Genomic DNA, 26,265 nt, shown 5'->3' with positions numbered 1-26,265 from the left:
GGGTCACCATGACCCAAGCGTAGGTAGAGATGATGGTGATGTCTTCAACTTATTTTTTTTTTAAGATTTATTTATTTGAGAGAGAGAGAGAAAGAGAGCAAGGGGAGGGGAGGGGAGAGGAAGAGGGAGAGAGAATCTCAAGCAAACTCCTCGCTGAGCGTGATCCCACCGCAGAGCTCGATCTCACAACCTGAGCCAAGAGCAAGAGTCCGATGCTTGGCCAACTGAGCCACCCAGGCTCCCCGATTTCTCCAGCTTACTAAATCATTACATTAGTGGAAATACTTGGAGGTAACAGTAGCTGAGCTCTGAGGCAGAAATACTCAGCCTCTTGCCCAGTGTCTCATGGGAGCGGGTCGGACCCCAGAGGCCACACTCCTGGCCCTTCCGTTTGGAACCTGAGAGACCCAAGATCGCTATCAGGACATGAGCTCACCAGGGGCAAAGCTCAGGTGGCCACCTCCTCCTGCTGCCACCTGGAATACACCTGCCCCTCTGTCCCCTGTCTAATACCAGAACTGGGTGCTGAGGCCCACAGTGACCCACCCCAGGGAACTTGGGGCCGCTCCTTTGTCCCTTACCCCCCCCCCCCAACCTCTTATTCTCTCCCTGTGTGTGTCTCTGGCTCCACAAGGGGGCAGCGTTGGCTAATGGTTAGAAACACACAGTGGGGACGCTGTGGGGCTGGGGGTTCAGATTCCAGCTCTACCGCTTACCACCTTGGTCCGCCACAAACCGCTCTTAGCTTCTCTCTGCTTCCCTTTTTCATCTCTGCAGTAGGGGCGATCACAGCTCCTCTTTCAGCGGATGACGTTTGTGAGGAATCTAGAAGAGTGCCTGACACAAAGTAAGGGCTGTCTGTACCATCGATAAGCGGGTCGATCTACCAGGACATCAGTGTATGACCGTTACTGTTTTCTCTGGCTTCTCTGATCTCTTTCTGAGTCTTTCTGTATCCATGTGTCCTCTTTTTTTCCCTCCACTGGGGTCACGAACTCTGCGGCCTCCCAGGGCCAGGCAGGTCATGTAAAGGAGGGGAGCATCTGGGTGTGGGCCAGGAAACCCCGCAGGCTGCCCCCAGGGCAGTGGCCACTCAGAGCCTGCTGCTGATGGATAGTGTCCCTGGGAATGCAGACTCGATGCTGACTTTTCAAGAGAAGCTTGAAATCTCCTGATCCATCAATGGGGGTGGCCACTTAAAAAAAAAAAAAAAGCTTTGGGGCGCCTGAGTGGTTCAGTTGGTTAAGCGTCTGCCTTCAGCTCAGGTCATGATCTCAGGGTCCTGGGATCAAGCCCCGCATCGGGCTCCCGGCTCAGCTGGAGAGTCTCCTTCTCCCTCTCTCTGCCTACTGCTCCCCTTGCTTCTGCTCTCTCCCTCTCTCGCTCCCTCTCTCTCTGTCAAATAAATAAATAAAATCTTAAAAAACAAAAAGATACAAGCTCCCTGCTCAGTGGGAAGCTTGCTTCTCCCTCTCCCTCTGATCCTCGTCCCTGCTTGTGCGTTCTCTTCCCTGTGTCTCAAATGAATAAAGAAAATCTTTTAAAAAATGGATTGAAGATTTAAACAGAAGACCTGAAACTGTCTGCCTCCTGGAAGAAAACAGGGGGGGGAAGAATCTTCATGACATTGACCTTGGCAATGATTTCTTGAATATGACACCAAAACAGAGGCAACGCAAGCAAAAAATAGACAGGTGAAATCACATCAAACTAAAATGTTTCCGCCCAGTAAAGGGAACCATCCCCAGTGACAGGTGACCTATGGAGTTTGAGCAAATATTGGCAGACCATACAACTGATAAGGGTTAATATCCAAACGATATGAGGAACTCCTTCAATTCAATAGCAAAAACAAACAAACTAAAAAAAAAAAAAAAAGCAAATAACCTGATTTAAAAATGGGCAAAGGTAGGGGCACCCAGGTGGCTCAGTCGGTTAAGCATCTGCCTTTGGCTTAGGTCATGATCCTGGGGTCCTGGGATCGGGCCCCATGTCGGGCTCCCTGCTCAGTGGGGAGTCTGCTTCTCCCTCTCTCTGCCTGCTGCTCTCCCTGCTTCCGTTCTCTGCTCTGTCAAATAAATAAATAAAATCTTTAAAAAAAAAGATGATTATTGTAAAAACGCTTTGAAAAACGAAAATGCCCTTAAAATTCTCCAGTAAAAATGGGCAAAAGACTGAAATAGACATTTCTCCAAAGAAGACATAGAAATGACCACCAGGTATAAGAAACAACGATCAATGTCACTAATCATCAGAGAAATGGAGATCAAAACCACAGGGAGATACCACTTCACAACTGTTAGGATGGCGATTATTGAAACAAAGACACAAACAAAAGCAGAGATGAGAAGGGTTGGTGAGGACGTGGAGATACTGGAAGGCTTGTTCACTGCTCCTGGGAACTTTAATGGTACTACTGCTATGGGTAACAGTGATGAGGTCGTGCAATATCGGTGAGGGTCAGTGGGGTGGAGTCCGGAGCCGAAGACCAAGAAAGAATTCTTGAGACATCTTTGCTGCAAAACAGTGGTTTATGAAAGCACGGGGCAGAAAGAGCTGCCGCCCCAGCTTGTGAGGGGTGGCTGATTATATACTATGGGGTTGGGGAGGTAAGGAAAAAGGGAGGTTGAGAAAGTACTTTCATATGTTAAAGACGACTCCCAGGACACCCGAGGCCTTGCCATTGTCAAGTTAAAGTTGTTTACCCCTCTAGCAAGACATTAACATGAAGATAGTTGGGAACCTCCTGGAGGCTGCAGATTATAAGGACATTTAATTGTATTCACATTCCCTCTGGAAGCGAGGTTACTGATAGCTTTGTTTTTGTAAACTGCTAAACCATTCGTAAACTGAGGGAGACTCAAGTCTTGCAGGATTGTGGTCTCTATAGGTAACTATTTCTTTTTCCTTTAGGGCAGCCTGAGGAATGTCAAATACATCCCGTTGGGGGGGGTTGCGGGGTGTCAGTTTCTGCTTTGTCAGTTTCTGCTTTGTCTTCAGCTTGCCTTCTGTCCCCTCGTCAACAGTGTGGTGGCTTCTCAAAAAATTAAAAGAATTACTGTGTGATCAGCAATCTCACTTCTGATTATTTATTCAAAGACATTGCAATCAGAGTCTCCAAGAGACATTTGTGTGTAAAAACAACCCAAGCGTCTATCAACAGATGAATGGATAAAGAAAATATAGCATATCTGCACAATAGAATATTATTCAGCTTTAAAAAAGGACATCCTGGGATGCCTGGGTGGCTCAGTCATTAAGCGTCTGCCTTTGGCTCAGGGCGTGATCTCAGGGTCCTGGGATCAAGACCCGCATCGGGCTCCTCCGCTACGAGCCTGCTTCTTCCTCTCCCGCTCCCCCTGCTTGTGTTCCCTCTCTCGCTGGCTGGCTGTCTCTCTGTCAAGTAAATAAATAAAATCTTTATAAATAAATAAATAAATAAATAAATAAATAAATAAATAAATAAATAAATAAGGACATCCTGACATTTGTGACAATGTGGATGACCCTGAAGGATGTTGTGCTCAGTGAAATAAGCCAGTCTCAGAAATACTGCATGATTGATTACACTTCTATGGGATATCTAACCACCAACACATACTTGAACAAGACTTTTTTGTTTAAGAGTGGATTTCATATGTTCCTGATAGGGAACAAATCAGCAGCTGAATTTGCTAAGCTAGGGGGTGAAGTCAAGATTCGGTTTTTGATTGAGTTCTGTGTAGTGTATTTTCTTACTTTGTGAGTTCCTGATGGCCGAGGTGAATATCATAAGAATCCTCCAAGGTGTTGCTGATTTTTTTTTTTTTTTAAGATTTTATTTATTTGAGTGAGAGAGTGAAGAGAGAGAGTGCACACAAGTGGCCGGGGGCGGGGGGGGTGGCGCAGAGGAAGTGGGAGAAGCAGACTCCCTGCAGATCAGGGAGCCTTACGCCGATCCCAGGATGCTGGGATCAGGACCCGAGCCCAAGGCAGACGCTTAACCCCTTGAATTTGTTCGCATCCATTTTGAACGACACAGAAACCTCTGATCTTTGGGTTAGCATCACATTTTGTGAAACACTGTTTCGGATATTTGCAAAGGAATGTTAATATTAACAACAAAAGTGAACATTTGCGAAGTACTTCCCATGTGTACCAGGCTCGGTATTATTGATGAGGGAACAGAAAGCAGGCTGAGGACAAAGCAGAAACTGACACCCCACCCCCCACCCCTCCCGGGGATGTACGGGCCGTTCCTCGGGCACTCCTGGCTGCCCTAAAGGAAAAAGAAATAGTGAACCTATGGAGACCACAATCCTGCAAGACCTGAGTCTCCCTCAGTTTACAAATGTCTTAGCGATCTACAAGAATGAAACATTTCTATCAATAACCTAGCTTCCAGAAGGAAATGTAGATACAATTAAATGTCCTTATAATCTGCAGCCTCCAGGAAGTTCCCAACGATCTTCATGTTAATGCCTTACTGGAGGAGTAAACAACCTTAACCTGACAACGCAAGGCCTCCGGTATCCTGTAAGTCTTCTTTAACATATGAAAGTCCTTTCTCAACCTCCCTTTTTCATTACCTCCCCCGACCCCACAGTATATAATCAGCCACCCCTCACAACCCCAGGCAGCAGCTCTTTCTGCCCACGGGTCCTGTCCTCGTGTTTTAATAAACTACCATTGTGCACCAAAGACGTCTCAAGAATTTTTTCTTGGTCGCTGGCTCCGGACTCCACCCCACTGACCCTCACCCCTAGTCTACAACCTCATCACTATCGCTTTATGTGTATTAACTCATTGAAACTTCCCAATGTTCTGTGAGACAAGTAATATAGTTATTCCCATTTCACAGATAAGAAACAGAGGCACGGAGAGACTTGGTAATGTGCCCAAGGTCACCGGGCTAGTGAATGGCAGAGCCTGGATTTGAACCCTGACAGTCTGGGTTCCAGAGTCTGTCTCTTAATCGGTGTAAAATCAGTTTGGAAATGGTTTCTGTTACTGTAAATCAGTTATTAGGAAGGGCATTAATCCTTCCCTCATTTGTTCACTCAGTGAATATTTACTGACTACCCACCACGCTCCAGGCGTTCATTGTGCTTGGCCCTGGCGATATAATGGCGACCTTGGCGGGGATGTTTTGTCCTCATGAAGGAGCTTGTGTTCTGGTGCAGGAGACAGACATCTTGAATAAGTGACTCACTAATGTGTCATGGGATTTTGCGGTAGATAAAATAATGCCCAGCAGCAAAGATGTCCTGTGAATATATGATCTTACTTGGGGACTTTGCAGATGTAATTAAAGATCTTGAGATGCGGTGATTAACCCGGATTACGCAAAGGCTCTTCTAAGAGCATCAGAGTTAGACGAGGCAATGTGACAATAGAAGCAGAGCTTAGAGTGATGCGGTTGCTGGCTCTGAGCGTGGCGGAAGAGACCCCCGGCCAAGGAATACAGGTCCATCTAGAAGCCACAAAAGGCAAGGAAGTGGATTCTCCCCTAGAGCTTCCAGAAGGAATCAGTCCAATGAGATTGTCTTTGGACTTCCAGCTTTCTGAACTATAAGAGAATAAATCTGTGCTGTTTTAAGCCAGCAAATTTGTGATACTTTCTTGCAGCAGCAAATTGGTATAGATTTATATGCTGAAAATAAGTTTTATACTGATAATCAGGGTTTATATACTGATAATAAGGGTAAAGGAATGGAGCCACTCTAGACAGGGGGGCCATCAGGGAAGCATCCTCCGGGGAGGAGATATTTAAGAAGAAACCTGAATAAGGACACAGACAGGTAAGATCGCGTGCTGTTCGCTCAGGGTGTCGCCTTAGAGATCCGGACTGGCTGGGATTGCGAAAGGGTCAACATGCCTTTGGCTAGAGATTTACTACACCCGTCCTTGGAAGAGGAAAAGAAAAAGCATAAAAAGAAACGGCTAGTTCAGAGCCCAAATTCCTATTTTATGGATGTAAAATGTCCAGGTTGCTACAAGATTACCACGCTTTTCAGCCATGCTCAGACGGTGGTTCTTTGTGTAGGCTGTTCAACAGTGTTGTGCCAGCCAACAGGAGGAAAGGCCAGGCTCACAGAGAGGTGTTCGTTTAGAAGAAAGCAGCACTAATGATCCACACAACCTCTTGAGTCTCTGTTATATCGCAGAAAGACTTATCAGTTCAGTAATTCCAGTTAATCTACCAAGATAATGTAATTATGTTTAATTTTGTAAGGTTTACAACAGTGATCTCCTATTTTGGTGTCAGTTTTTCAATAAAGTTTTGATTATGGGCAAAAAAAAAAAGGACACAGACAGGTAGATATGTGGGCAAAGAGCATTCTGGGTAGAAGCAGCAGCAAGTGCAAAGATCCTGTGGTGGGAACATGTTTTACATATCTAAGAAGCAGCAAGGAGGCAGGTACTGCTGGAGCGGGCAAGGGGGCAGAGGGAAGAAGATGAAGTCAAAGCAGGAGCAAAGGTGGAGAGATCATGGATGGGCCTTTGGGTCACAGTGAAAATTCTAGCTTCTACTCTGAATGCGATCAGAAGTTTTTCGGACCAAGTTTGTGTGTTAAATATTTTCTCCTACAGCTGAGGGCCATTGTAGGTCAGCCCAGCCAAGGATCTGCTGTTTCTAGAGGGGTTTTGGTTGTTTTTGTTTTGGGGGTTTTTTGGAGGTCAGTGACACTTCTGGGGACCAAGATAAACAGGAAAAAAAAAAAAAAGGTGACTGCACCCTCTCCCCCACCTCTACAACCAGTTTATGAAGTGTTTCTGGCAGTTTCCATTTAAGATCACTTGATACCACTTACGCTTTGACCCCATTTGATTTGATTCCTATTTTCTCCAAATCGGCTCTATCCAATCAAAATATAACATAAGCCGGAGGGGCGCCTGGGTGGCACAGCGCTTGGGCGTCTGCCTTCGGCTCAGGGCGTGATCCCGGCGTTATGGGATCGAGCCCCACATCGGGCTCCTCTGCTATGAGCCTGCTTCTTCCTCTCCCACTCCCCCTGCTGTGTTCCCTCTCTCGCTGGCTGTCTCTATCTCTGTCGAATAAATAAATAAAATCTTTAAAAAAAAAAAAAAAACATAAGCCGAATATGTAATTTAAAATTTTCTAGTAGCCATATTTTTTTAAAAGGGTGGGAAACAAGCAAAATTTTAATTTTAGTACTATTTTTATTTTAACCCAACGTATCCAAATTCTGATCATTCCAACATATAATCAGTATAAAATTAATAGTAAGATAGCTTACATTCTTTTATACCACCTCTTCAAAACCTACGGCCACATCCCCATCCAAACACTAAATTTTCATCAGAAATAATTGATCTTTATGCAGCCTATAAAACATCAACTTGAAAAAGTCGATTCATGTACCCAGATGTTCCAAATGTACTTAAAACCTTTTCAGTAACGGAAGCGAGATTCAGTGTTGACATTTAAATTAGTTGAAATTGAATACAAGTTAAAAGCCAGTTCCTTTCCCACACCTGCTGTGTTTCAAGCGCTCGGGAGCCCCCCCCCCCACCGGGTGGTCGGACAAAGCTGATCTAAATCCGACTGGCAGGAAACGTCTCAGTCACTTCTGGGGTTCCCTCTCCTCCTCTGCAAAGCGGTGACAGATAACCAGCTTGGCTGGGGCTGGAAAAACGGGGGAGAGTCCAGGCTTTTGGTGCACAGGGGTGTCATCTTCATTTCTGCTCCTTTGATGTTCAGAGGTCCCTCCCAAATCCTGTTGCTGCAGAACAGCCGGGAGATGCCCCCCATGGTGGTCCCCACAGGCACGGCCATCCTCCCATCGTACACGTGGTCAGGATACATTTTCTGTCGCTCCCCAGGCTCGAGGAAGCTACAACTCTCTCTCTCCCCATTCTCCCCCATTCCAGGCAGACCCCAGAATTGGCCCGCTCAGTGCTGGCCTCTCTCTTGCCTGGGACAGGAACAGACAAGGGAGATGCCCACACGAGGCTTTGTGGGTTTTTTCCTACTGAATCCCCCATTTCTCGTTTTTTTTTTTTTTTTTTGAGATTTTATTTATTTATTTGACAGAGAGAGAGAGAGGGAGAGCACAAGCTGGGGGAGCGGCAGGCAGAGAGAGAGGGAGAGGGAGAAGCAGACACACTCCCCTCCCCTCACTGAGCAAGCGTGAGGGGCTCTATCCCAGGATCATGACCTGAGCCGAAGGCAGAAGCTTAACCAACTGAGACACCCAGGCGCCCCTCCCCACTGCTCTTAATAAAGAAGGAAAACACTTCACTTCCCACCCAGGCGCCCCTCCCCACTGCTCTTAATAAAGAAGGAAAACACTTCACTTCCCTTCGGGTCATATAATCTGCCCCAGTGTAGATTTAGTTATTAAGTGAGACCGGGTTGAGGCCATTTGGCGGGAGCCACATCCCTCTGGGAATAGACTGAAGCAGCCATGAGTGGGAGAGGACTGGGAGAGGGGAGCTGAGATGGGGGACCGCCTAGGTCTGAATTACATTTTGGAGGTGCCGCCCTGAGGGCCTGCAGGTGAGCGGACAACCAGAGGGGACTCGTGAATGGGGAGCCGCTTATGCAGAATGGGGCCTGGGCACTAGGGTGGGTCACACTGGGGGAGATTCACACTCCCTTTTGTCTATGTTTTTAAATGACTCCCAGGATGCACGATAATTTCTCCATCTCTGTCCTGATCTCTGTCTCTGTCTCATTTTCAGTCTCTGGCTTTCTTGTCTCTGTCTCTCTCTGCCTTTATCTCTTCCCCCTGTTCTCTCTCCCTGTCTCTGTTCCTCTCCATCCCATGGGCTCTGTGACTTTATTTCTCTCTCTGTCTCTCTCTGTCTCTGCCTCTGTCCATCCCCCACCCCAGCCTGGGTTCTGTGCCAGGGAGCCCCGTTCCTGGGTCCACACTCCAAACCATTCCCACCTGCCGGGCCAGAACCGTCTCCGTGGCATAACTCTCCCATAGCTCTGTCCTGGACCCGTCCCCAAATAAGTGGGTCACTTCTGTCTGACCTCAGGCAGGACAGGGCATAGAAGAGGCCACAAAACAGGGACAGAGAGACGTGATGTCTACTTTCCTCTCTTTCCTTTCAGCCGCCCAGCCCTGGCCCCAGCATTGGCCCCAACCTGCCTCCTGCCACCGTCCAGACCTTAGTCACGTCTGGATGGCTGTGAGACCTGAGCCCACCCTGCACCCCCACCCCTCCTCCTTGCCTCCCTTGTCCTCGTGGTCAGAGCTGCTGGTCCCAGGACCAGGGCAGGGCTGGGGGTCTGTGTGTCACCAGGAGACTGAACACAGGCAGATAACTGGAGACAGAACCAGAGAACCAGACAGGCGCTAAGAGACAGCAACAGAGAGAGACAGGGTCAGAAAGACAGAGACGAGGCCACAGAGAGGCAGAGAGAAGCACAGATACTCATGCTTCATCATCACGGTCATCTGTCGCCCAACCCCTCATCAAAGCCGTCCACACCTGCTCCTTAGGTGACCTCATCCAACCCCATGGCTCTAAACACCACCTCTCCCCTATGACTCCCCACTGCTTCTCAGCAGCGCTGACCCCTGCCTGCCCGGGCATCCAACCGCTTGGCCCCTGGCAGGCGTCCCCAGCTCAGCTCTTCCCCCCACATCTCCTGCCCGCCTCCACAAAGGGTGACACAAATGGTCAGACCAAGCCTCGCAGGCACCATTCTTGCCTCCTTTCCCCTCACTCCCCACTTGCCATCCCTTGGTGAGTATGTCAGCTCTACCTTCAAAGTGAAACTTGAGTCCGCTCATTCCTTGTCTCCCTGGACCACAGCATCGCCCACCTGGACTGCTGCCACCAACCCCCTCCGTATTGGTCTCTGCTCCCTTCTCACCCTACAGTCATTCTCCACCCAGGATGTCTCTTAAAAGTAAATAAGATCATGTTACTCCCTCTACCCTTGTGCTTAAAATCCGTTGCGCTTAAAATAAACCCAAACTTCTTCCCCAGCACTGAAACAAACCCCTGCACAATCTGCCCCGTTCCTTCTCCTTGGTCTGCCTTGCACACACCGAGTTCTCACTTTTTCCTGCAAGGCTCACATAGCATGGTGGGTGTCAGCCTAAATGTCCCCTCCTCTGACTCCCCAGCCACCGCCTTGTCTGCAGAAAGCCCGCTGCCCCAGTCATTCTACTATCACCCGCGTTCTCTCTGCACACAGGTGACTACCAGATATTTCTTTTCAGTTTTTCTGTTTGTCTGTTTCCCCTGCTGGGATGTGAGCTCCATGAGCACTGGAATTTGCTTGTTCCTTCCTGCATCTTGAGTGCGGACAGCAGAGCTCCGAGCATGTCATGTATGCACTGCTCTTTACTGAGCAAAGGCTTCATGGTGCTCCCGCTTCCTGGGCACCTGGCACTGTGCCAAGGCACTTTCCCTGCATTCTCTTTTTGGATAGATATTTGGGGAGTGAGGAACAATAGTTCCCCGATTTTACAGGTGGGAACATGGAGGCTCAGAGGGATGCAGTCATCCCAAGGTTCCGAAGGTAGACCACGATGCTGTCTGGATTTGAACCCAGGAAGGTTTGCTGGGGAAGCATAGTAGGGAGACAGAGGGAGGGAGAGAGAATGAGAGAGATTTAATAAGAGAGAAAATAAGAGAACATGAGAGAGAGAAAATGAAAGAACAGGAGAGAAAAAGAACACGAGGGAATGAGAAAGGGAGAACCCAGAAACAAGTGGGACCCTGGTCCCTGCTGGGTCACTGCTCCCGGCACCTCTGGCCCCCTGACGGTAGCCTGGCACCAGCGCTGAGCTGGAAACTGGCAGCACCTGACCCCAGGAATGTGTCCCCGGGGGCAGGCCGGCCCAGCTGGGGATGCTTATAAGTCGCACAGGGGCCCCTGCAGGAAGCAGCTGGTGGGAGCGCAGCCCAGCGCAGGAGCTCCGAGCCCGGAGGCAGCCAGGTGAGCGTCCTGTGGTCTCCGCCCCGCCCACCGCCCCTAAGAGCGCAGTCTCCCCACAGCTCCACGCCACTGTGAATCTCAGCCTCGGGACCCTGTGTCTCCATGTCTCCTCTCCAAAAAGGTCTCTCACTCTCTCCCTAGTTAGAAGTGTCTCTTCCTTTCTCTCTCTGGCTCCCCTAGTCTCTCCGTTTCTCTGAATGTCTCTGTCCATGACTTGGGGCTCTCCGTCTGTCTCTGATTATCTCTCGCAAGTGCTCTGTCTCAGTCCCCTCCGACCCGCGGCTCCCCATCTCCATGCTCCTACTCTCCCAGTTCAGAGATGGAAGGACATTTCCTCCATCCCTTCCTCTCCACCTAATTCTCTCTCTTTCCGCTTCTCTCTCTCTCCCTTTATCTCTCACTCTAAATCTCTGTAGGTTCTGGGGCTCTGGGCGAGGATCTCAGACCTACGATGTGTGTGTTGGGGGGCAGGGGTGGCTTAGGTCCTTGTCTGACCAATCATATCCTAGGGGGACAGAAAGAGGGAGACAGAGACAGAGGGAGAGATTTGAGCTGTAGGTCCCCCCCCCCCCACTCATCAGAAACTGACCCTCGTGCGCAGGTGCTGACGTCATGACCACAGCAGGAAAACCCTGGGGCTGTTTCCTGGGGTACCTCATCCTTGGTGTCACAGGTATCTGAGTGTGTGTGTGTGTGTGTGTGTGTGTGTGTGTGTGTGTGTGTCTGTGCCTAGGGACACAGTGTTTGTTCCTGTGCAGGTATGACTCAGTGTCCTCCTAGATATGACTAAAGCTGCCTGGGACCGTGCTCTCTGTTTACACACGTGCACGTGACCGAGCTCTCTGCTTACACACATGCGATTCCTGGTATCATAGTGTGTGCTGCTGGTGCATTGTGTGTGTGTGTGTGTGTGTGTGTGTGTGGCTCTGCACACCTCTGCGTGTGGTCAAACCGGTGAAAGGCGGTGCGTTTGAAGGACTCTGACGGTCTGTGCCTGTAAATATCCCTACTTCCTGAGTCTCTGATCCACGGACCCCCAGGGACCCACGGCACGGGGCGACGTGATGGGGTTTCTCGGCGAGCCGGCTTGCTGCTGGTGCGACTGTGGAGGAGGCTGAGCCGGGGGAGGCGGGACTGAGGGCCACAGGGAGCGACACTGCTTCCTTGAGCGTCTGGCTTTGTCACCTTGTGCCTATACCCTGTTTGAGGGTTTCTGCCTGTTCTGGAGGGTTGTGGCCCGGGTAATGCATGAGCCTGGCGTGGTGCTTCTGTGTGTGTGTGTTGAGGGGGGGTTGGGAGGGAGAGACAGACGGAGAGAAATAGTAAATGGGTCTTGGAGATAGGTGTGGCTGGCTCAAAGCTGCAACTCCCTCTCGACAAGAGACCCCTCTCCTCTACCCGGATCTCCGCTTCCGGACTCCCATCCCACCCCAAGAAACCTGATCTGGTCCGTAAAAGCCCTGCATCAGGACCCCGCCCCCAGCAGGCCTGGTCCCACCTCCTGAGCCTACCTCGGCATTCCTGACTCCGCCCCTAGGAGCCCTGACTCCGCCCTCAAGATACCGGACTCCACCCACGGGTCCTTGGTCACGCCCCTGCACTGTGACAGCCCCCCGCCCCCCGCCCTCGGGAGCCCTAGTCCTGCCGTTGGGCCTGCCCCCCAGCCTGGCCCACGCCCCTGCACCGATCCCTGCCCCCAGGAGCCCTAGCTCCACCCTGAGACCATCCCCAGTCCCGACTACACCCTTTAAGCCCTAAGTCCGTGGCCACCCCCCCCCCCAGGAGCCTTGGTTCCACCCCGAGCCGGCCCCTATCCCTGATCCGCCCTCAGGATCCTTGGCCTCGAGTAGCGGCGGCCACATCATAAACGGCGAGGACTGCAGCCCGCACTCGCAGCCCTGGCAGGCGGCACTGTTCGCGGAAAACGAATTCTTCTGCGGGGGCGTTCTGGTGCATCCGCAATGGGTGCTGTCAGCCGCACACTGTTTCCAGGAGTGAGTGCGGGGGGCGGGGGGGGAGGCGGGGCCGGGGCGGGGGGCGAGGGCGGGGGAACGGGAGCAGGATCCGGGACGCACTGTTAGCTGAGGGGAGGGGCCTAAGGTCAGGCTCGGCCTCAGTGCTAAGAGTGGAAACCTGTGTGGAGCGAGCCTCTGCGAGGGAAGTGGGGGCTGTTGCTTTGGAAAGACTCAGCCCGGGGTCGAAATCCCATCTCAGCTGCTGAGTCACTAGTGAATTAAGACAAATTCTTGTCGCTGGATTATTGATTGTGTGAATGAGGATTTGAGATGTGTCCGGGTAGCTCTTAGCACCACACTTTGCGAGGAGGATGGGGTTGGGGTAAATGGGTGGAGATGGGGTTGTGCTGGAGGGTGACAATGGAGATAACGGTGTAGTTGCCACGGAACTAACTCGTCCCCCGTGGCCCTCCAGCTCTTACACCATCGGGCTGGGACTGCACAGTCTTGAGGCCAACCAAGAGGCAGGCAGCCGGATGATGGAGGCTGAGCTCTCCATACAGCACCCAGAGTACAACAAACCCTTTATCGCCAACGACCTCATGCTCATCAAGTTGAAAGAATCCGTGTCCGAGTCTGACACCATCCAGAACATCAGCATCGCCTCCCAGTGCCCGACCGCTGGCGATTCTTGCCTCGTTTCTGGCTGGGGTCAGCTGATGGATGGTGAGCTCCTGCGTGTGACTACGTCCGCCCTTCCTGAACAGTCCCCTCCCAGCCAGAGGGGGCTGACCCAGATCTCTACGTCGCAGGTGGGCAGCCCCAAGTGCTCCAGTGCGTGAATATCTCCGTGGTGCCGGAGGAGATCTGCAGTTCTTTCTATGCTCCCGTGTATCACCCCAGCATGTTCTGCGCCGGCGGAGGACAGGACCGGAAGGACTCCTGCAACGTGAGAGATGGGGCAGGGGAGAGGGAGGGAGGAGGAGCCGGGGTGGGGATGGGGGTGGGGGTGGAGGTGGGGATGGAGAAGGGAGGGAGGGGCACTCGGGGACAAACAGACCCGGGGAGACAGAGAGATGGAGAAACAGAGTAATAGACATGAGTGCGCACGCACATACACAGAAATGCCTCAGGGAGAAACAGAGAGGTAGACTCATAGAGATGAAACGCAAAGAGAAATGGTGTGGGGGGGTAATATATCCAGACATGCAGAGAGGCACAGAGACTCTTGGGAGTCAGAGACAGAGAAACAAGCCACAGGGGGAGATAAAACAAAAAAAGAGAGACAGACAGCATAACAACAAATCCAGGAAAATCGAGCAGCTGTTGGGACCTAGGGGAGCAGAATTCCCCCCAGTCGGGGCACTGGAAGGGGCCTCGAGGGTGTGCGTTGCTGTTGTTTATTTCCCTGTCTTTGTCTCTTGGTGTCTTTGGGGTCCTTTCTGATCTCAATCTGTCTCCACATCTCTGTGTTTTGGATTCTCTCTCTCTTCCTCTCTCCAAAACCAGGGTGACTCTGGGGGCCCCCTGGTCTGCAACGGGTCCCTGCAGGGCCTCGTGTCTTTTGGACAAGCCCAGTGTGGCCTACCCCACGTGCCAGGCGTCTACACCAACCTCTGCAAGTTCACTGACTGGATACAGAAAACCATCCAGGACAGTTAACTCCCGGGACTTGGACCCAAGCAACCGAGCTCCCGATATATGTTGCAGAAGGGATTCAGGACCCTGGGTGTCCAGTGCTTTCCTCCCTGACACTCAGGAGTCTAGACCCCCAACCCCCTCCTCCCTCACCCCAGGAATCCAGTCCCATCAAGAATCTTTTCCTGTACACAGTGCCCCCTAGTGGCACAATGTTGATCTGGCCTTACCAGTGGCAGAGAAGGTGGTTTTTCACCTTTTTTGTACCCTTCTCTTAAGCCCAGAAATAAAATCTAAGAGAAACACAGCCTCTGAACTGTCCTCCTTGCTTGCATTCCCATTCAAAGGATTCCAGCAAGTAGCTTTTCCTCCTTGGCCTCTAGTTTCCCCAGGAGGGCCACTGGGTTCCCAAGGGAGGAGATATGCTTGAGAGGTTAAGAGAAATTGATTCTGTGGATATAGTCCAATTTCAAAAAAGTCAAGTCGGCAAATGGCAAATTAATGAGGTTTTCTTGCTTAGTTTATTTTGCTTTGGTTAACCTGTTTTGGTTTTGTCTTCTTAAATGCACTTGAACCATTTTTCATTTGAATTTGCCTCAGAACCCTCCTGCTGTAACTGGGGCATGGTGAGAAGAATCATGGAGAGATATGGAGACTGAGGGCAGAGATGCGGGGAGACTGAGGGCCTAAGAATATTTGGAATTGCTATCCTACTCTTCATTGATAAATTATATTCATAAGAACATACAGCTAAGAATGTCTATTCAAGAATATATTAATAGGGGCACCTGGGTGGCTCAGTCGTTAAGCATCTGCCTTTGGCTCAGGGCGTGATCCCAGCGTTCTGGGATCGAGCCCCACATCAGGCCTCCGCTATGAGCCTGCTTCTTCCTCTCCCACTCCCCCTGCTTGTGTTCCCTGTCTCTCTGGCTGTCTCTCTCTCTGTCAAATAAATAAATAAAATATTTTTTTAAAAAATATATTAATAAATATATTATTTGGGAATCTATTCATCTGGAGATACTCCTCAAAATATATAAAGTAGGGAGTGAAATAACTAAAAGTGAAATAAACAAATTCCCACCCACAGAAGAGGATTTAAAGATGGCTCTTAGAAAATAATAGAATAGGGGCGCCTGGGTGGCACAGCGGTTAAGCGCCTGCGGCTCAGGGCGTGATCCCGGTGTTGTGGGATCGAGCCCCACATCAGGCTCCTCCGCTATGAGCCTGCTTCTTCCTCTCCCGCTCCCCCTGCTTGTGTTCCCTCTCTCGCTGGCTGTCTCTATCTCTGTCAAATAAATAAATAAAATCTTTAAAAAAAAAAAAAAGAAAAGAAAGAGAAAATAATAGAATAGGGACGCCTGGCTGGCTAAGTCGGGAAAAGATGGGGTCTTGATCTCAGGGTTGTAAGTTCAAGTCCCACACTGGGCATGGAGCCTACTTGAGAGAAAGAAGGAAGGAAGGAAGGTAGGAAAGAAAGAAGGAGAAAGAAAAGAAAAAGAAAGAAAGAAAGAAAGAAAGAAAGAAAGAAAGAAAGAAAGAAAGAAAGAAAGAAAGAAAAGGGAGGGAGAGAAAGAGAAAGGAGAGAAAGGAAGGAAGAAAGAGGGAAAGAAGGAAAGAGAAAGAAAGAAAAAATAATAGATGAAAAAGATAAACGTGAATAAGGACATAGATGACCAAGAGGGCTGACAAACTCTATTTAATGGTTCTGTATAGAACGTTGCACCCCGTATCTGAAGAATATACAATCTTTCCAAAAGACACATCTACCAGAATGGCTAGAATTAAACAGAATCGCAGCGCCAAGGGTTGGTTAGCATGCAGAGGGCTGTAACTCTCATATATTGCTGAAGGGGTGTAAATGGGACAACTGCTTTGGAAAACAATTTGGCCATTTCTGAGAAAGATGAGCATACATCTACCCCATGACCAGCAGGCCCACTCCTAGGTATTTATGTAAGAGCAATGGGGGGAAAAAAAAGACTAGCCAGGAATGCTCATAGATGCTTTCCTCAAATAGCCAAATTGGGAACAACCCAAATGTCCATAAAAGGGTGAATGGACAAACTATGACATATTCAATGATCTGATGATTCAGTGATTTTTGAAATACACTTCTGAATAACCCACAGTTCAAAGAAGAAACCATACTGGAGATTAGAAAAGATTTTGAATTGCGTGACAAGGAAAATACAGTGTAAGAAAATAATGAAATGTAACCACCAAAAAGTAGAAATAGCGTAGATTAAGTCCCAACAAGCAGAAAGGGAAAAACGAAGGGAAAAAAGCCCACAAAATTATATGATCCCCAAAAGATAGGAAACACAGAAAAATCAAGACAAACAGTAATTTAAAAATAAGATAATATTAATAGTGCCAAATATATCCACGATCACAATAAATGCAATGGATTAAACTCAGATTAGAATGTAAAAGGCTGGGGCGCCTGGGTGGCACAGCGGTTAAGCGTCTGCCTTCGGCTCAGGGCGTGATCCCGGCGTTCTGGGATCGAGCCCCACATCAGGCTCCTCTGCTACGAGCCTGCTTCTTCCTCTCCCACTCCCCCTGCTTGTGTTCCCTCTCTCGCTGGCTGTCTCTGTCTCTGTCGAATAGATAAATAAAATCTTTAAAAAAAAAAAAAAAGAATGTAAAAGGCTGGGGCGCCTGGGTGGCACAACGGTTAAGCGTCTGCCTTGGGCTCAGGGCGTGATCCTGGCGTTATGGGATCGAGCCCCACATCAGGCTCCTCCGCTGTGAGCCTGCTTCTTCTTCTCCCACTCCCCCTGCTTGTGTTCCCTCTCTCGCTGGCTGTCTCTATCTCTGTTGAATAAATAAAATCTTTAAAAAAAAAAAAAAGAATGTAAAAGGCTGTTCCACGCTGTTTTAGAGACACACCAAAAGCTCGTGGAAAAGTTGAAAGCCAAAAATGAAGATTTACCAAGAAATATTACCGCTAAGAATGGTAGGGGAGCTTTACGGATATCAGTCAATTTAGGCATTAATACTAAAACCATTACTAGGCAGAGTGGGTCACTACAAAGTAATAATTCTTCATAAAAACTTTGTAGTAAATACAATTCCAATTTTTTTTTAAAGATTTTGTTTATTTATTCAACAGAGATAGAGACAGCCAGCGAGAGAGGGAACACAAGCAGGGGGAGTGGGAGAGGAAGAAGCAAGCTCCTAGCGGAGGAGCCCGATGTGGGGCTCGATCCCAGAACGCCGGGATCACACCCTGAGTTGAAGGCAGACGCTTAACTGCTGTGCCACCCAGGCGCCCCACAATTCCAAATTTGAATATTCATAAAATAGCTTCATAATACTTCATATAAAAATTGATAGGAGTACAGGGAGAAATAGAGCAATTCATCCCATGGAAATGTGAGATTTCAATGCCATTGTCATGCAAAGGATCTGGTATCACACAGACTACATTCTCCAGCCGCGATGCAAGAAAATTAAACTTTTTTTAAAATTATTTTTTATTATATTATGTTAGTCACCATACAGTACATCCCCGGTTTCCGATGTAAGGCTCGATGATTCATTAGTTGCGTATAACACCCAGTGCACCATGCAATATGTGCCCTCCTTACTACCCATCACCGGTCTATCCCATTCCCCCACCCCCATTCCGTGGGCTGCCTCTTAGTTTTTCTGACTGTTTCCTTGGCTGTGCAGAAACTTTTAATCTTGATGAAGTCCCATAAATTCATTTTATCTTTTGTTTCTCTTGCCTTTGGGGATCTGTCATGAAAAGGTTGCTTTGGCCGATGTCGTAGAGGTTGCTGCCTATGTTCTCCTCTAGAATTTTGATGGATTCCTGTCTCACATCGAGGTCTTTCATCCATTTGGAGTTTATTTTTGTGTATGGTGTGAGATAGTGGTCAAGTTTCATTCTTTTGCATGTAGCTGTCCAATTTCCCAGCACCATTTATTGAAGAGACTGTCTTTTTCCCACTGGATGTTTTTTCCTGCTTTATCAAATATTATTTGCCCAAAGAGCCGAGGGTCCATTTCTGGGCTCTCTATTCTGTTCCATTGGTCTATGTGTCTGTTATTGTGCCAGTACCATGCTGTCTTTGTGATCACAGCTTTGTAGTACAGCTCGAAATCCGGCATTGTGATGCCCCCAGCTTTGTTTTTCCTTTTCAACAGTTCCTTGGAGATTCGGGGCCTTTTCTGTTTCCATACAAATTTAAGGACTATTTGTTCCAGTTCTTTGAACAATGTCCTCGGTATTTTGATCGGGATAGCATTGAAAGTGTAGATTGCTCTGGGTAGCATGGACATTTTAACTATGTTAATTCTTCCAATCCATGAGCATGGAATATCTTTCCATCTTTTTATGTCTTCCTCAATGTCTTTCAAGAGTGATTTATAGTTTCTAGAATATAGGTCCTTTACGTCTCTGGTTAAGTTAATTCCAAGGTAACGTATGGTTTTTGGTGCTATTGTAAATGGGATGGATTCCCTAATTTCTCTTTCTTCGGTCTCGTTATTCGTGTACAGAAATGCAACTGATTTCTGAGCATTGATTTTGTATCCCACCACATTACTGAATTGCTCTATAACTTCTAATAGTTTGGGAGAAAATTAAACTTTAATATGCACATTAACATAATACCCATACCCACAGAAGTTAAAATGCAACCACTCATCTGAATAATTCATGATAAAAATTAAATCATGATGGAAAAAATGGGTGAAAAAGTCATCATAATGGAAATTTTTAAAAACTAAGAACTGGATGATAAAAACATGACATACAAAACTTGGGAACAGCAGATTTATAGCTTTGAATAATTAGATTAGAAAGAAGAGTGGGTGAATATAAAGGAGCCAAGGTGTTAGACAAAAATAGCCAGTAGACCTAACACAAAGGAGACTGAGGTGGGGAGACCCCCAGAAATAAAGATCGGGCACTAGCTGGAGGTGAGAGCAGCCTGGAGCTCTGGGTCAGAACTCGCTCTCTGAGTGCCTGGCTCCACCCCATGCTCTAAACACCCTGATGGGGGTCCGGGGGGTGGGTGGGTTGGGGGGTGTGGACTGGAAGAGAGCAGCATCTGATCCCCAAGGCGTGTGTCCACCAGTCGTAGGGGTGGGAGAGCCTGTGGAGAGCAGCTTCTAAACGTCGGCGTGGCTCCAGGAAGCAGCGGCAGAATGGAGCTCACCCCAGCCAGGTGAGTGAGTGACGGGCTAGTCTGTGTCCTGCCTCTCTGGCCCCCACTTCACCTTCTGGGTCTCTGACGTCTCTGTCTCTCCATCTGTGAGTCTGAGTCTGTATCTCTGGCTCGGTAATTTCTCTCTCCCTCTGTCTCTGCTCCATCGCTGTATCCTCCAGATGCAGCACCCATCAGCTCTCCTGTCCTGCTCTCTCTGCATCGTCTGATTCATCCCAGCTTTCCTTTCCTTTCTTTTTCTTTCTTTCTTTCTTTCTTTCTTTCTTTCTTTCTTTCTTTCTTTCTTTCTTTCTTTCTTTCTTTCAGATTTTATTTGCTTATTTGTCAGAAAGAGAGAGAGCACAAGCAGAGGGAGAAGTAGACTCCCTGCTGGGCGAGAAGGCCAATGTGGGACTCGATCCCAGGACTCTGGGATCATGACGACCTGAGCCGAAGGCAGACGCTTAACCCATTCAGCCACCAACCTTAGCTTTCTGTCTCTTTCTCTCTGAAACTCCGTGTTTTTGAACCTCATTGTGTGTTTCTCTTAATTTTATTTTTTTTTGTCACTGTCACGCCATCTTCCCTCTGCTGCCACTGTTCCTAATTGTTGCTGACACTTTCTCTTTTCCTCCTGGCTGTCTCGCATTCCTGTCTCTATGTCTCTAGGCTCCCGTCTCAGGGCTAAAGTCTCAAGGCTGAGGATGAGGTGCCCTTCCTGCAGCCCTTCTCTGCCCAGAGATCTCTGGGGAAACACTGGAAGCACGGAGTGAGAGGGGAATGGTCAGGCCTCAGCTAACAGCCTCACACTCACCTAAAGACTTCCCCAGGACTCTTGCATGGGCAGAGAGGCCCGGGGTTGGGGAGGGAAAGAGTGTGAATGTGAGAGGCTGTGCGCACCCAGGCGGGTTTTGCAACTGTTGTGTCGGAGGGTGGGGAGAGGCGAGGTGTGGAGGGAGAGAGGTGCGTTAGAGTGGTCGCAACGTGGAGCTTTCTTGACTGGAGACTGCGTCCAGGCCTCACCGTCATGAACCTTCCTTGGTCCTGACCCCGCCCCCCGAGCTCTGGCCCCGCCCCAAGACCAGGCTCCTCCCCTTTGTGCTCTGACCCGCCTCCTGGAGTACAGGCCAGGCCTGGAGGGCAGACCACTCCTCTGCATCCCCTGTGGGTGCTCTAGAAGCCCAGTGTGGGGCTTGGGGCGGGGCCTGAGTTGGAGGCGGGGCGGGGCCGGGCCGGGGCGGGGCTTCGTCTTGGGGGTGGGGCCTGAGTAGAAGAGGGCGCGCTTTTCCTCAGCTCTGGAAAAGGTTTCCGGCCAAAGCTGGAGAGCAGCGGAGACGGGATGGGCTTGCCACGGAATTGCTTGTGGATGGAATTGAGATAGGGCTGATGTTCAGGTGGGAGCGCAGAGGAGCGGGAGGCTGCCAGGACACTGACGTGCTGGGGGGGGGGAGGGGTGCACTCATCCACCGCAACTTCGACTTCCTGTTGGGTCCAAACAGCCAAACCGAAGTCAGCAACCACGGAGCCGGACTGGGTCAGCACCAGGGCATCACCACCGGTGTCCGGCTGACACTTACATCCCACAGTGCGCTTTTCGGTCCTTGTCGCTGCCCATGTGCCCGGGGGAGCGGGGTCTGTCCCTAAAAGCTCGGTCCCCAGTCCGCATCTCCCAGCCTGGATCCCGTCCCGAGGCGACAGCCCAAGCTTCCTGCGGTGGTGTCTGAGGAGGCCACGCAGTTCCCTCTTGATTCACTCTCTTTGGGGCCCTCATGGGCAGGGGGCTGAAGTAACTGTGTTCCTTGGCTCATGGACCATTGACTCAGCATCCCTGACCGATCCCGCCACTGTGTTTATATTCAATTCATGGATTCAAACCCTCGACTAATAACTAATGATCCCCTCTCATCCCCACAATCCACTCGCACGCCCCACAGGCACCCCTTCTGGTGTCTTCTCGGCATCATTACTTGACTGTATTCTACAGAACGAGTACTGTGGGCGCAGACTGTAACTTTGTAAGGCTGTTTCGCTCCGTGACTCAGTGTGTGTTCACACTTTCTCACTCATGGCTGTGCTTTGAACGCTGTCCTTGGTGTGCATGCATCTGCTTTGTACTTCCAGCTCTGCTCAGCGTCCTATGGGGAACGTCTACCACATGTCACCGTCCACCCTCCCAGGGTGGCCACCCATCCCTCCCACAAGAACATGGCCACCCCTGCCTTAAGTGTGTCTCTCCAGAATCTGTGTGAGACGATGTCTGCAGACATTGCCTAATGGCCCCTGGAGGCCAGGATGGGGGGAGGGGGTGCCCCCATTTGAAAGCCACTGGTCTTCCCCGTCTCTACCCCTGACTCCACACTTTAGGACCTAGGCCGGGTGGGTCCCTAACTTCCACATCTAGAAATGACAGATGATGCCAGAATTTGCTGTGTATTCTATTTAACTAAGGGGAGGGGAAGGTCAGAGCCATTCAGCTGTTGGCCGACATGGTCTCTTTGATCCATTGCAGGTAGGGAATCAGTTTGGTGTAGACAACAGGCATATCGGGGCTGCCACATGGGATGTGGCCCCAGGATGTGATTCCTTGAAGCACTCCATCGCAGATCAGTGGGCCCCCCGAGTCGCCCTGCAGCACAAAGGGGGGAGGAAAAGGAAGGTCAGCAAGGCTTCGGGTTCGGGTCAGCGGGATTCCAACAGAGGGTACAGCAGCTCGAGTCCTGGCCAATGGAGAGAAGACTTCAGGGTCTAGTTTCTGCGCAGGGGGGAGGGTCCAGGAGAATAGTCCCAGCAGACAGGTCAGTGGGGGGGAAAAGTGGGGTCCATCTACCGGACCCTCCAACATTCAGGGCTCAGCTCTGACGTCACCTCTCCCAAACAGCTTCCTCTGACTGGATACCGCTCCACAGGGCCCATGGAAGGGGGTGAGCAGGGAGGGGCAAGGTCAGTTCTGAGATTAGAATGATCCACTGTGGCAGGACAGGGATGAGATACAAGGAAAGAATGAGGGCCAGAGGCCTGTGAAGAAGGCTAGGGTGAGGGTCCAGGTCGGAACAAGGACAAACCTGGGTTGAGCTAGGCAACAGACATGAGGGGACAATGGGTAAGTCCGTGGGGGTTGGGCAGGAGGGGCCAGGCTTGGGGATGGATGGGTTGGGGGAGGTGAAGTTAGGAGTGGGAGACTTACAGACCCAGGGGTGGAGGAGGCCCAGGCTTGGTGAAAAATGCTGGGCTCAAGTGGGCCTCGGGGAGGTGAAAGGCTGGGGTGCCCACCTGTGTGCTGTGGGGGGGGGGTATTGTTAGTGTAGACATCTCCTTGAAGCTGCTCAGCCGAGAGACTAAGGCCAAAGTTCGGATCATTCTAGGTCATATCTGCTCCTCTCTTTGCTCGCAGTCGCTCAGCAAACCCTGGGGGCTCCCTTTAGAGGTATCAGGAGTGGACCCCTTCGCCCTCCCTGCCTCCACCCTGGCCACCCCTATCCTCACTCCACACCAGGCCTCCTGCCTGTCCTCACCCCTGCTGTCTGACCCCACACAGACCCCTGAGGGCCCTGTGAACACCCAAGTCAGGCCCCGTCCTGCTTCTGCTCAGCAGTGCGCAGGGCCCCGGGGTCCCTCAGAGGAGCGGCACTTACCTCCCTGTGGCCCCAGGTGAGGCCCCACAGGATGGGCCCCTTTCTTCCCTCTGGTGTCGCCTCCCGCCCTCTCCCCTTGCTCCCTGGGCTCCATCCACACTGGCCTGGCTGACACCCTCACACACCCCAGGCCGCTTCCCCCCCAGGGCCTCGGCACCTGCTCTTCCTCTGCTCTTCCCCCCCTCCTGTCATGCTGGGCTCCCCCTCTCCTGCTGCAGGTGTCCGCTCAGCCCCGCCTCCACGATGTCTCCTTCTGCCCAGCGGCACCAGCACCTCCTAACATGCACTGTCACTTCTGTGTGACGTTCACTGTTTCTGTCTGTGTCCCCTCACGGCGGGGGGGGGAGGGGGCTGGCTCCGTGAGGGGGGCTGCTCTCTGTCTGGTCACTGCTGTCTTCCCAGGGGCTAGGTTGGTGTGGGGCATGCAGTAGGTGCTCGGTAAGTAGGTGCTGCATGGAGGAAGGGGTGAATAGTGATGTGCAGGACTGAGGTGCAGGTAGTGTCTGGATGGGGGTGTGGGATAGGACAGGGGCAGAGGCACTGGGGGCGGGGCTATAGCTGGGCAGCAGTGGGACCGATGCCTGGTGAACCCTTGCACCCCCACCCTGAATCTGGGTTCCCTCCCCGAGCCCAGGTGGTCGAGGGGGAGAGGCTGGCTCACCAGGCACCTGTCACTGTTGCCCTCCAAAGGCCCAGTGCACGGCATGTGATCTGTCACCTTCTGGGAGTGGGCCTTGGCACAGACATCATTGGGCAGGAGTTTGAGGTCCACGCACTGGAAATTGCCGATGTATGTGACTATGGACCAAGACAAAAAGGGCTGTGACCAGACCCCAGGTGGCTCCTCGGCCCCTCCTTTCTCAGACCCTGAGTCCAGTCCCCAGCCCCCTCCTCCCCATACCCAAGTGTCTGGGCTCCAGGCTGCAGGGTCTGGCCCTGGGGTACACTTACCTCGTTCAAAGCTGCCCCAGCCAGAGGCATAGCAGGTGCTCCCCAGTTGGGGTTCCTGGTTGGGCAGGTCCAGGACCCCCACAGCATCTGTTTTCTGGGCGGGCTCTGCCAGGCGCAGCAGCATGAGGTCGTGGCTGTAGTCCTCTCCGGGGAGGTGGGCGTGGTTTTTCAGGAGATTCAGGTTGAATTCAGGGTGTGGGAAGCTTGTAATTCGGCTGAAAACCTGGGCAGTGTCTTCGTCCATAAACAGGTTGTTGCGACCCAGCCAGAGCTGGTAATTTCTGGGGAGAGAGGAGACTCCAGGGAATGAGGAGAGAGGAGGGGGAAAAGGAGTTGGGGCCAGGGAGAATCCCGAAGATAGAGAGAAACAAGGAGCAACCGTGGAGAGAGAGGGAGCGCCTGCAGGAAAGAAGTAGTCATGGAAAAATAGAGACCTTGGGAAAACGAAAGATTGTGACAGCATGAAATGCAGATCCAGAAACAAAGAGAAGTAGTGAAAAAGAGAGAGCTTGAAACAGGAGAAGGAACAAGGCAGAGGGTAGAACAGGGAGCCAGAAGGAGCACAAAGGGGACAGGAGAGGAAGCAAAAACGCAGCGACCCTGAGAAAGGTCCCTGGAAAGATGCAGAGTGAAAGAACAGACGGGAAGAAGGAGCAGCAGGCCCAGTGAGACAGCGACAGGAAGCAAGGGGAGAGGGTAAGAAATGGGAGGGAGGAGGCCGACAGCCTGAGAGAGAACAGAGAGGGAGGAGGACCCGGAAGGGCTGGAGGGGGCCTGGGACCAGCTCAGTGGCAGCCGGTGCTGTGGGGCTGGCTCCCCGGCAGCGGGTGGACTGGCCCCCAGCCCAAGGTCAGCATCCCCCTCCCTCCCAGAACCTCTCCACCTCCTCCCTCTCCCTTCCTCTCCAGACTGTCTCCCCTTCTCCTCCTCCACCCTCCCCTTACTACTCCTCCTCCCCCTTCTCTTCCCCACCCCCCCCCTCCTCTTTCTCCTCCTTCTCTTCCTTCCTCCAGGGCCCCCAGCAGGTTCCAGCTGAAACCAGCCCTTCCCTGTGTCCCCTGGAGTGTATCATTGTCCTGGAGGGAGGAGCTGGGCACATGAGAAGCGCCCCCCTCACACACACATGTCAGAATAATCCCTTCCTTTTCTCTGGGGGTCCCCCTCAGTCCCATCCTGGGGGTGCTCAGCAGCGATGGGGGAGAGGGAGTGAGGCAGAGACCCAGAGAGAGAGATGGAGCAGCAAGGTAGAGGCTGAGACATACAGGTACAGGGGTGCAGCGGAGGGACCCAGAGGTGGACAGACACGGGGGGACACACAGAGACACCGAGACCAAACAGAGAGGGAGACAGAGATAAATCATACTCAGATAGACAGACACACACCAGAGCCAGTTACTGAGAGACACGGAGACACAGGACAGGGAGACACAGGAAGACAGTCACAGGGAGAGACAGAGAGACAGGCTGCCGTGGGAGGGCTTCCTGGGGTTGTCCCTGCCACTTTCCATGGGACCCAGACCAGTGCCATCTTTGTTTCCCTGAGACCCCCAACCTCCCCTGAGGTGAACCCAGGGTCTGCGCCCAGTTGTTTATTCCCGTGGGAGTACAGACACACCCCCCCCTCCCCAGACCCCATGCTCAGACTCACTTGTGCATGCAATGGGCAGCTGTGAGCACCCACTGTGGGTGCACCAGAACGCCTCCGCACCCGATGTTACTGAAATTATACACAAGCAACAGCCAGGGTTGGAAATTCTTGCACTCCGAGCCTCCGCTGATCAGGGACTGGATGGGAGGCACAGCACCTGCAGAGGGGGTGCTAGGTGAGGGCGGGTGGGAGGTGGCAATGGGGCCGGGAGGGTCTAGGCTAGGAGAGGGACACAGGTGCAGAAGAGCAACGCTAGGTGTCGGGGGAGACGGGCAAGAGGTACCATAAGGGCCTGCAATTCTCCTGCAGTCCCTTAACTGTGTTGGTGATGGGTCCTAGGTGGGGAGACATTCTGTTGAAATAGACCCCA

The 26,265-nt window shown here is 51.1% G+C and overlaps 2 protein-coding genes and 1 pseudogene across 2 annotated transcripts; 2 read left to right on the top strand and 1 right to left on the bottom strand.

The window, feature by feature from the left end:
- The first annotated feature begins 5,790 nt into the window (after positions 1 to 5,790).
- On the top strand, positions 5,791 to 6,112 carry LOC123778008 (small ribosomal subunit protein eS27-like pseudogene; annotated as a pseudogene).
- A 5,409-nt stretch (positions 6,113 to 11,521) lies between these two features.
- KLK4 (kallikrein related peptidase 4) lies at positions 11,522 to 14,809 on the top strand. The gene is made up of 5 exons (XM_045775100.2): positions 11,522 to 11,582; positions 12,741 to 12,903; positions 13,340 to 13,590; positions 13,677 to 13,813; positions 14,374 to 14,809. The coding sequence occupies exons 1-5, from the start codon at positions 11,522 to 11,524 to the stop codon at positions 14,524 to 14,526; spliced, it is 765 nt and encodes a 254-aa protein (XP_045631056.2). The 3' UTR covers positions 14,527 to 14,809.
- Positions 14,810 to 21,936: 7,127 nt separating this feature from the next.
- LOC123778040 (kallikrein-1-like) lies at positions 21,937 to 26,049 on the bottom strand. Its single transcript, XM_045775205.2, has 4 exons — positions 25,896 to 26,049; positions 24,248 to 24,528; positions 23,958 to 24,094; positions 21,937 to 22,290 (listed from the first exon to the last, which is right to left on the bottom strand). The coding sequence occupies exons 1-4, from the start codon at positions 25,901 to 25,903 to the stop codon at positions 22,135 to 22,137; spliced, it is 582 nt and encodes a 193-aa protein (XP_045631161.2). The 5' UTR covers positions 25,904 to 26,049; the 3' UTR covers positions 21,937 to 22,134.
- Positions 26,050 to 26,265: the final 216 nt, after the last annotated feature.

This window comes from Ursus americanus, chromosome 21 (genome assembly GCF_024610735.1).
Source record: "Ursus americanus isolate L20-20 chromosome 21, mUrsAme1.1.p, whole genome shotgun sequence".
NCBI lineage: Eukaryota > Metazoa > Chordata > Mammalia > Carnivora > Ursidae > Ursus > Ursus americanus.
Note: the sequence above shows the minus strand (reverse complement) of the source record. Positions and strands in the feature narration are given on the sequence as shown.